Raw genomic sequence first — 10,889 nt, forward strand, 5'->3', positions numbered from 1 at the left:
GGCATAGGTGGAACAAGTCAAATATTTGTTCCTGACTTTAGTTCCCTGTAACACAGTGACAGAAAGGTTGGGATTTTGCTACCATCTTGGTTGTTCGTAAAACTGTGCACACTACAGTTTTCAGGTGTCACGCAATATAGGGAAAAACTTTCAGCACCTGTAACCCACAGTCAGGCTTTTAAACTGTTTCTGTGGTCAGTGCTTTCCGCAGGAGTCACTGCCAGAGAGTCCAGCCTGTCCTATTGCTCACGTGGGGCCACCTTCCCTTCTGATTCCCCGTCCAGTCACTCTGCGTAACCTCTGGCTTTTGCAGCAAGTGTGTCTGTCTAAAGGCTGGCACCACGGTGTCCTGCCCTGCCACGGCTTCCAGTCACTATTGCAGGGGGCAGTGGGAAAAGCGGGGCTTGATGACCCCATGGTCTTCGCCCCTGTCCAGCCCTCATGAGCAGTGCAATGGGTGGCTTCGGGGCTTGCAGCAAGGACCCCTGCTTGGAGACAGGACTGGGCATACAAGCCCGGGTCACTTTGGGTCATGCAGAAGCTCTGCCCGGACAACATGTCCGTGGTGAAACTGAGCTGAGAGAGAAACTGCAGCCAGGAAAATGTTTCAGTCAGCAGCCACTGCTACCCTCAGCCAAGGAAGGTACAATTAAAATGGTATGAATGGCCTGCACACTCCTCCACCTGTGGGACTGCAGGCCAAAGCAATGAGGAATGTTGTCCTGTTTGATGTTCACATCACAGTGACACAGTATTCACTAAAGCATGCTTTTTGTGAAAGGTAATGCACTACTGCAGGCTCATGAGCATTTGGAGATGGAGAACCTCCATCCCTTGATTTTTGCCTCAAGTGCAACTTATCCTCATGGTTATAACCATGCACTTTTCTTCCCGTTGGGCATTGCCTGTCTACTCCTTCCAGCCACGGCTCCCTATTCTGCCTTCCTGTGCTTGGCCAGAGAGCCCTTTGTGGCAGAGTATTTTCACTGAAGGTGTGCACTTGCCACGACCAAGGAGTTATTCTTGATAAACTAAAGTCCCAGAGCACTGCAAGTTTCTCATCCCCAGCCACCTGTTCTATGACCTGCCTTATGAGAGGGTTCTTATCCACACATCTACATGATATCAATTTCCTATTTTTTTATATATATAACCTCCTCTATTTCTGTTTTATGCATCCAAAATTGCACTAGCCCTTTGGGTCCCAGTGACACCTGTAAGTGTGCTGTCAGCTGCTTCCCAGAGCTTCTGTTTTCTAGGATGCAGTGCCCCCCCTGTGAAAACCTGCCTATTCTCCTCATCAGTTTATTTCAGGCAGTTCCTTTGAGTGATTGCATCCACCAATCTCTCTGGACTGCTCTGCATGACTTGTCTTTCCCCAGCACCATTTGAGACACAACTTGTACTGATTTTAGGACTACTGAGCAAAGTGGCACAGAATAAATTCTAGCCTAGAGCCAGCGCTTGTGGAGTCCCTGCAGAAACACCCATTTTGTGGTGGGCAGCTCCTCACAGGAAAGCAGCGTGGTGGAGGTGCAGTCTGTGTACCGTGCACGCACACGTGTGCACATTGGTTAACCTAACTTGCCATCTCATCAGAAAATTAAATCAAGTTTGTTTGACAAGAGCTATCTCCTGTGAAGCCACATTGATTGCAATTAATTTAATTTGATTCCAGTCATGTAAATCTTTATTGACCAAATCTTCTGTTATCATCTTGGGCAGTCTGCTGGGCATTGACGTCAGGCTAAGCAATCTGCAGTTAATCACATTATCTTACTGTCTCACTAAAGTAATGGCCTGAGGAAGCGTGTCTGCAGTCATCGCGGCATGCCAGGACTAATAGAAGTTTGGCAGAGCAATCCAGAGACCTCCTTGGCCAACTCACAGACACCTTTTCCCTTGTGCCATTTACCCAGGACCGCTGTATTTGTTTTCTGTTCTTGACAGAAGCTGTTTAACATGCTTCTCATTTATTAATTAAGTAAATTACATTAAAAATAAAGAAATAAATCTCTGATTGCCTGTCTCTTGGGTAGGCATAGACCTCTCCCCTTCACGCGGAGGGGTAGTTGTCTTCATTTGCTTTTATCTGATTTCTCTACTTAATAGCTTCTAATTGCATGACATCCTGACCAGCTCTCCCGTGCCACTTTTGCCCGTGGTGTTGTAGCTGCAGCTTCACGTGCCCCATTCACCTTCCTAACCAAAGCCGCCCCTTGCTGCAGGCATGCAGAGGTGCAGGCTTGGCCATCAGCTGGACTTGTGCAAAGCACCTCTCAATGTTTTCTCTAATTTCTAATTTCTTTAATTTCTAATTTCACTCTGCTTTTAAGTTTCATCAGCTTTGAGAAACCAGAACTTTATGAAAAATCAGTACTGCAGGCTGAAATACATTGAGATCAATGCCACCAGTTCCTAGGCACCACCGACCTTTTTCCTGTAGTTTAATTCCTTTTCATCACAGTGAAGTCCCTCGTGCTGTTAATGAGTGCTGGATGCAGAATTCTTTGACTGAGAAACGGGCCCTGTGCTCTCCTGTGATGTTTTATGTCTGCCTTTCACATCTTCCAGACTGAGTTCTCCCCATCCCATCTCTTTCACTCCCTTCCTTCTCATCACAGACACCTCCAGGGCAGTGGGGAACTGCCATGCAGGTTTATGGAGCATAAAGCATGCTCCAGACATACTTTCCTATAGAAATGAAGCCGGGTTATTGCTCCTGGCTTGAGCACAAATGTGAGCGCTGCCTGGTCTGGCCGCTAGCACAGGATTTAGGACACCTGTTCACAGCCAAGGCAAGTTTCCAGCCCTGGAGCAGCTGCTGCCGTGGTCCATGCCCTGACCCGTGCGTGTGTAGCTGGCCCTGGAACTTTTGCTCCTCCTCCACAAATTGCACCCCAGTCGCAGGGAACTTCCCCAAGTAAAGGTTTGTCCCCCAGTCCCTGCCTGCCTCTGAACTCAAGCTGCCCTCTATTCAGGCTTGCCAGAGAACAAGCCTGTCCTCCTGCACCCTGCTTCAAGCCACAAGTGACCTGAGCTGGGTGGGGATCCCGGGCCAGGGGGCTGCGTGCCCCCTTCGGCATCGCCAGCCCACCCCGAGTAAGCTTCACCACATGTGACAGAACCCAGACTATTTTACCAAATCCTGTCCATCCGCAAGGCCCCCAGCTGTGTGCCCATGGCTTGCAAGTCAGATATCTCTTCCTGTATGCAAGCGATTAAGAATGCAACCCATGGCTGAACATTTAGTTTGTTTTACAGAAAACGTGCATTTAGCTAATTAATGATTGGTTTATATAATATAATATATAATATAATATATAATATATAATATAATATATAATAATGATTGGTTTATATAAACAGAAACAAACTGGCTTTTTTTTTTTTCTTTTTCTCTTTTCATTTTTTTTTTTTCAGTGAACAAATGCTGGTTTTAGTTAAAAAGCTTGATACTTATTAGCTTACTCTTTTTTAAACTCAGAACCTATTTTTAGCTAAAAAAATACTCAAAAAATCAGAATTCTGCAACCTTCAGTTTCTGTTTTCATTTAATAAGAGACTTAAATTTTGAACAACTGATTTTTTAAAGAAAGTTTCCAGCAATTGCCTTTTTCCTAGCTGACTCAGCTTGTGAACATACACAGGCTGACTGCTCTCCCCCAGCCAGCCTCCAGTCCTTGGGCACCTGCAGCAGCCTGCTGTGCCCTGAGCCCGACACAACCCACCTCAGGTCAGTCCTCAGCCACATCCACCCACCTCATGCTCTGCTTGCAGGCATCTGCCACCCTGGGGGATGCTCAAGCCGAGGAAAGGATGCCTTCACGCGTGAGGGCAGAGCAGCACAGATGTACATAAATCACCCCAGCAGTTCTGCAGGAAAACTCCTCCTAGAAGGAGAGTCCCAAGAGCACGAGGCCTCTGTAGACAAATTCTGTAATAACCTCTGCAAAGGGGCTGGACAGTAAGAGCCTTAGTCTCAAGTCAATTCTTTCCCATCTAATTTATTTTTCAAATGGCAGGTGCTAGGAGAGGACCAAGTGAGGCAGGAATAGGCTGCACGAGTTGTCTCCAGCAGAACAACAAATTCGTGTTTCTGCCTGGAGCACAAGAAAGTGCAGTTTCGTTTCTGGCTGCTGCTGGATGAGTAGCTGGAAGCATCTCCTGTCTCTCCCCAGGGACAGACCATCCACAGCTTCTCTGGGCAACCTGTGCCAGTGCCTCACCACCCTCTGAGTGAAGAACTTCTTCCCGACATCTAATCTAAATCTCCCCTCTTTTAGTTTAAAACCATTCCCCCTTGTCCTGTCATTATGTGATTGAGCAAAAAGTCGCTCTCCATCTTTCTTGTAAGTCCCTTTTAAGTACTGAAAAGACACAATGAGGTCACCCCAGAGCCTTCTCTTCTTTAGGCTGAACAGCCCCAGCCCTCTCAGCCTTTCCTCATAGGAGGTGCTCCAGCCCCTTGATCATCTTCATGGCCCTCCTCTGGACCTGCTCTAACAGCCCCACATCCTCCTTGAGCTGGGGGCCCCAGACCTGGACACAGTACTCTGACTGGAGCCTCACCAGGACAGAGCAGAGGGGCACAATCCCCTCCCTCCCCTGCTGCCACCCCTCTGTTGATGCAGCCCAGGACACAGTTGGCCTTCTGGGCTGCAAGCGCACACTGCTGGCTTGTGTTGAGCTTTTTGTCCCCCAGAACCCCCAAGTCCTTCTCTGCAGGGCTGCTCTCAGTGAGTTCTTCTCCTAGTCTGTGCTCATGTCTGGGATTGCCCCGGCCTGGGTGCAGCACCTTGCACTTGTCCTTGTTGAACCTCATTAGGTTCACATGGGTCCAATTCTCCAGCCTGTCCAGGTCCCTTTGGATGGCATCCCTTCCTTCTATCATATCAACCACACCACTCAGCTTGGTGGCATCTGCAAATTTGCTGAGGGTGCACTTGATCCCACTGTCTATGTCATTGATAAAGACATTAAACAGCACCAGTCCCAAGACAGACCCCTGCGGTACACCACTCATCACCGGCCTCTGCTTGGATGTAGAGCCATTGACCACCACTCTCTGTGTGGGACCTTCAAGCCAATTCCTTATCCACTGAATGGTCCACCCATCAAAACCATCTCTCTCCAATTTGGAGACCAGGATGTCATGTGGGACTGTGTCAAAGGCCTTACAGAAGGCCAGGTAGATGACATTGCTCAGTCTTTTCTTGTCAACTGATTCAGTCACTCCATTGTAGAAGGCCACCAGATCAGTCAGGCATGATTTGCCCTTGGTGAAGCCATGCTGGATGTCTCTGATCATCTCTTTGTCTTGCATGTGCCTTGACATTGCTTCCAGGAGGATCTGTTCCATGATCTTGCCAGGCACAGAGGTGAGGCTCACCAGTCTGCAGTTTCCTGGGTTCTCCTTTCTACCCTTTTTAAAAATAGGAGTGATGTTTCCTTTTTCCCAGTCACCAGGGATTTTGCCTGACTGCCAGAACTTTCCGAATATGATGGAGAGAGGTTTGGCAACTACATCAGCCTTCAGGACCCTGGGATGCATGTCATCAGGCCCCATAGACTTGTACGTGTTTATTTTCATCAGGTGGTCTCAAACCTGCTCTTCGCCTACAGTGGGTGGGACTTTGCTCCCCCAGCCTCCTTCTACAGGATCAGGGGAACGAAAGACTTGTGAAGCCTGACTGGCAGTGAAGACTGAGACAAAGAAGTTGTTGAGTACTTCAGCCTTCTCCATGTCTGTCGTTACCAGTTCACCCTTCCCATTCATCAGAGGGGCTACACTCTCCTCGGCCTCTCTTTTCTGAGCAATGTACCTATAGAATCCCTTCCCATTATTCTTTGCATACTTTGCCAATGTCAGTTCCATCCACGCCTTGGAAATTCAGGATAGCAGAAACATTCTGACAACTGACTTTTTCAAGCTGTCAGGAAAAAGTGCAGCGGAAAATCAGAGAAAGACCACAAAGACTGGAAAAAACATTTCTGACATGGGGAATAACATGCTTGAACCAGTTTTGATTTTGAATGTGTATCACTGACTTTAAAAATGATGTAGAAATGAGATTAAACAGAACATTTTGGGTGGGATTCATCTGGCCAAACACAGGTGGCAGGTGTAGACATGGTGTCAGTCTATGGCTGGAGCTAGTCCTCTACATTGACTTCAGGATCCTAAAGACAAGCAGTGTGTGCTTTTCTTCTGAGTCCTTGCTTTAATGGAGCCAGCTTTCCCCAGCTTCACCCCTCTGCTCCTCCTCCACTCTCAGACCCAGCTGGGGTCATGGCTGCTGGCTCTGATGAAACTCCCCTCTCTTTGCAGACCACCATGAGCAACTGATACCACAAGCATCTCTGACACAGACATTCCTCTCCACTCTGTATCTCTACTTCATCACTCACACATCTTAAACATCCTAATGGGAACTGTCACTTATCCCTGCCAAAACCTCCTTGGCAAAGGCTCACCAGACTGCTGCTTTTTTTCCCAAAAGCTGGCTGTTTGTAGCTTAAATCTTCCTGAATCTCAGAGGGCTCCAGCCAGAGCCCAGGAGTAACATCTCTGCTCCCTTATTGGAATGTCTGACGGTAAGGTATCATGGTGGTTTTACCCTGCAGGGCAGCTGAACTCCACCACGGCTGCTCTCTCACTCTGCCTCCTCAAAGGGAAAGTTGGGGGGAGATATGATGAAGAGGGCTCAAGGGCTGAGATAAGAACAGGGAGATCACTCAAATGTTATTGTCACGGGCAAAACAGACTCAGCATGGGGAGATTAGTATAATTTACTACCTATCACTAGCAACTAGAACAGTGAGAAACTAAAAGCAAACCACAAACACCTTCCCCCCCATCCACCCTCTTCCACCTCCTCCCCCCGAGCAGTGCAGGGGAACGGGGAATGGGGGCTGCGGTCAGTCCCTGACGCTTCGTCTTTGTCGCTCCCTCACGGTCCCTCTCTGCCCCTGCTCCCCGTGGGGTCCCTCCCACAGGAGCCGTCCTTCCCGAACTGAGCCTGCGGGGGCTGCCCACAGGCAGCAGCTCCTCAAGAACTGCTCCCACACGGCTCCCTACCATGGGGTCCATCCATCCCCCAGGAGCAAACTGCTCCAGCACGGGTCCCCCACGGGCAGCAGCTCCCCCCAGACCCCTGCTCCTGCGTGGGCTCCTCTCCACGGGCTGCAGCTCCAGCCCGGGGCCTGCTCCTGCGGGGGCTCTCCATGGGCCGCAGCCTCCTCCAGGCCACATCCACCTGCTCCACCGGGGGCTCCTCCACGGGGGGGCTGCAGCGTGGAGATCTGCTCCATGTGGGACCCATGGGTGCAGGGGGACAGCCTGCTCCACCAGGGGCCTCTCCATGGGCTGTAGGGGAACTGCTGCTGCGTGCCTGGAGTACCTCCTGCCCTCCTGCTGCACTGACCTCACAGAGGCCACCCCTGCAGCCCCTCACTACCAAAACCTTGCCACATAAACTCTATACGGTTATAGGGATAAATGTTGTTAGTGCTGGTACTTTGGTATTTGCTATTGACATGTAGCTTCAGGTTCTCTGGGAGTGCAGCTCTCCCAAGGAACCTCCAGTACCAATTCAAATAGTGCCTGGAGAGTATCTCCTCATCCCAGCTCAGAGATGGACTTCTCATCTGCTGATCCTAAGGTGTAAAGCCTCAGAATGACTCCTTGTGCCTGCAGTTTCCAGATAAAACCTGTTGCTGCTGGGGGACCTGACCTACCTGCGTCATTGCTGGCTGCATTCTGGCTTCAAGAGGTCTTCTGGACCCTGGGGAACCTCAACATGGTCGGGTGCTGTGACACCTATATGGGGTCTGGATCCTGCTTGGACATAGCTTGCTTGCTCATAGAGGTCTCAGAGAAGTCTAAGAAGCAGCCGGTCTACTTGCAGCAGTAGTTAGCTAGGCTCGGGACACTCAGATCTATGTCATGCTGTCCTTCAGGCCTCTGAGGCATGATATATTTAGCTATTCACCAACTTGTGGTCATTACAGCAAGCAAACACTGAATTAGTAAGTATCCCCAAGCAGAGTCAATGTTTATTTTCACCACTAGAAGATATGGACACCTAGAAAAAGTAATAAATACCACGGTGAATCTCCCTGCTTTGGTTTCCTTACCCAGCTGGTGTGATCTGTTGGACTGACAGAAGAATGCTTTGAAGATTTCAGGATGTTTCTCTTCTTTGCCATATGCTTATAGAATTTCCTCCAGACCACAGGCATCTCCCTTCCCCAGCTGTTTCCAGCACTCTGCAAAATAGCTCACGAAAGAGAACTTTTAAGCATAGAGTGACTCAACGATAAGCTTTCCTAGGTGATCAAATTATTCATCAAATACTCAGCTGCCATCATCACCCAGAAACCCGGACAAGCTGGTCTGCGCTCAGCAAGGGAAAACCTCTTGTACAAGAGAGGCACAGAGGGGAGATCCTCTGTGGCTAGAGCACCTGCAAAGTGTGACAGTCGTCTACTGCTAGCCCAATAGTCCAGAAGGGACTAAAAAAGACACCATAGATGAAAATTCCACATTTCAAATAGAATCTGTTTATTGACACAAATATACATGGATTTGTAAGCTGTTGCTTTAAATTATCATAGGGACATTCATGGCATTGGGAACAGCTCAAAACTCAAAGGTGGGTGCTTGCCTGTCTATCACCTGGTAAGAAAGAAGGGGAAATGGGATCCCGATATTTGCTTAAGATCCCAGTTCCAAATACCTCTTGTCACAGAGTAGGGTCTCATGTGGCCACTAATGCCAAGTCCTCTCCCATCCTCTCATTGCTTCTGTTCACTGTGTACATTCACTGGGAATGAAATTGGTGCTGTCTTTGCATTGATGAACACACGTGGAAAATCACTGACTACTGTGTCAGGCATGAACCTTCCTGGAAAATAGCATTTTGAGCACTGCCTGATGGATCTGCTTGGTCCTCATGCTGTAAATTATGGGATTCAGCATGGCAGGGAGGATGAGGTAGAGATTGGCTAGCAGAACTTGTGCTCGCACAGATACACTGCTGCCAAACTGCTGTGCGTATATGGAGACCATCCCAGGGATGTAATACAGCATCATCACACAGATATGACATCCACAGGTGCGGAAGGCTTTCCAGCATGATTTCTTCCCCAGGACAACTTTAAGGATCATCCCATAAGACACAGCAATGAATGCCATGTCCATCCCTACTATAAGAGAGGACATAGACACACAGTAAAATCTAATAGGTCTGGGGTCTGCACATGCAAGCTTCACCACGGCCATGTGCTCGCAATACGAATGGGGAACCACAAGGGAACGGCAATAGGGGAGCTTTGTCACCATCCCTGCCAACGGGACTATGAAAAGGAGAGCTCTCACCACGATAGCCAGGCCTACTCGGGCAATTGTTTGGTGATTCAAGATCCTTTGGTACCTGAGAGGGTGACAAATTGCAATGTAGCGGTCAAAAGCCATGGCCAGGAGCACTCCGGACTCCTCTGATGTTGCAGAGTGAACAAGGAACATCTGAACAAAACAGGCCACGTAACCAATCTCGGTAGAATTCAGCCAGAATATGCTCAGCATCTTTGGGATGATGGATGTCACCATCACCACATCGATGACTGCCAGCATGCCCAAGAAGCAATGCATGGGGTCACGCAGGGACTCGTCCAGCCCAATGACAAGCAAAACTACACCATTTCCAACCAAAGCGATGATATATGCTGAGCAGAAAAGGATGCCCAGGCAGATGGGGAAAGCTTCCAGGGTGGGGACACCCACAAGGATGAAAGAGGAGGAGCTGCCGTTGGGGTAGTTGAAGGGATCAGAAGCCATGCAGGAGAATCTTGCTTTTGTGCTTAAAAAAATGAAAAAGACACCTGTTTAGGATCACTGAGATGTCCAGAACTAAAGTTGAGAAGCTGAGTACAATGCATCAATGCATGTGCCAAATCAGGAACCCAAACTGTTGTTACAATGTGTGAGATGGGACCTCCACAGCGTAATGTGACAGGGTGGGGGGAACGGGGCAGAAATGCTGACTAAATCGAGCTGTTGTGACTTGCAGGTTACTTAGATAAGTTCATGTTTCAAATTGTACCACCAGGGCTGAAAAAGGATCTTCTACAGTCCATTGTTTGCGAAAGACTTGTTTCTTTGATGGCTGCTCACCACCACTCAGTTGAAATCTTGAAATAAGCTGTTACTTCCCTCAGGCAGCGCTTTTGCCTGAGCAGTCTTAGCTTCCCTGCAATGGGCTCAACACAGAAAGTTGCTCCAAATTTTTAAGGAAAAAAATGGTCTGAGAAAGTGCTCTGGCACATTAAGAAAGACCATGAAAATGTCTTTTCATAGAATCATAGAATCACAGAATCATAGAATCATAGAATAATAGAATAATAGAATCATAGAAACATAGAAACATGGAAACATAGAATAATAGAATCATAGAAATATGGAAACATGGAATCATAGAATAATAGAATCATAGAAATATAGAAACATAGAATCATAGAATGGTCTGGGATGGAAGGGACCTCAAAGATCATCCAGTTCCAACCCCCCTACCATAGGCAGGGATGCCACCCACCAGATCAGATTGCCCAGGGCCTCATCCAGCCTGGCCTTGAACACCTCCAGGGATGGGGCATCCACAACCTGTCTGGGCAACCTGTGCCAGCGCCTCACCACCCTCTGAGTGAAAAATTTCCTTCTAACCTCTAATCTAAATCTGCTCTCTTTCAGTTTAAAACCATTCTCCCTTGTCCTATGATTATCTACCTGAGTAAAGAGTCCTTCGCCATCCTTTTTATAAGACCCCTTTAAGTATTTAAAAGCTTCAGTTAGATCACCCCAGAGCCTTTTCTTCTGTAAGCTGAACAGC

General features: G+C 48.3%; 1 protein-coding gene across 1 annotated transcript; it reads right to left on the reverse strand.

Annotated features, from left to right (window-relative positions):
* Positions 1–8,893: 8,893 nt before the first annotated feature.
* LOC121060752 (olfactory receptor 52I2-like) lies at positions 8,894–9,855 on the reverse strand. The gene has a single exon (XM_040538872.1). The coding sequence runs from the start codon at positions 9,839–9,841 to the stop codon at positions 8,894–8,896; it is 948 nt and encodes a 315-aa protein (XP_040394806.1). The 5' UTR covers positions 9,842–9,855.
* Between the last annotated feature and the right edge of the window lie 1,034 nt (positions 9,856–10,889).

This window comes from Cygnus olor, chromosome 1 (genome assembly GCF_009769625.2).
Source record: "Cygnus olor isolate bCygOlo1 chromosome 1, bCygOlo1.pri.v2, whole genome shotgun sequence".
Classification (NCBI taxonomy): Eukaryota; Metazoa; Chordata; class Aves; order Anseriformes; family Anatidae; genus Cygnus; species Cygnus olor.

Coding starts and splice junctions, on each gene's coding strand:
- LOC121060752 (XM_040538872.1), bottom strand. CDS start 9,841: ATGGCTTCTGATCCCTTCAACTACCCCAACGGCAGCTCCTCCTCTTTC.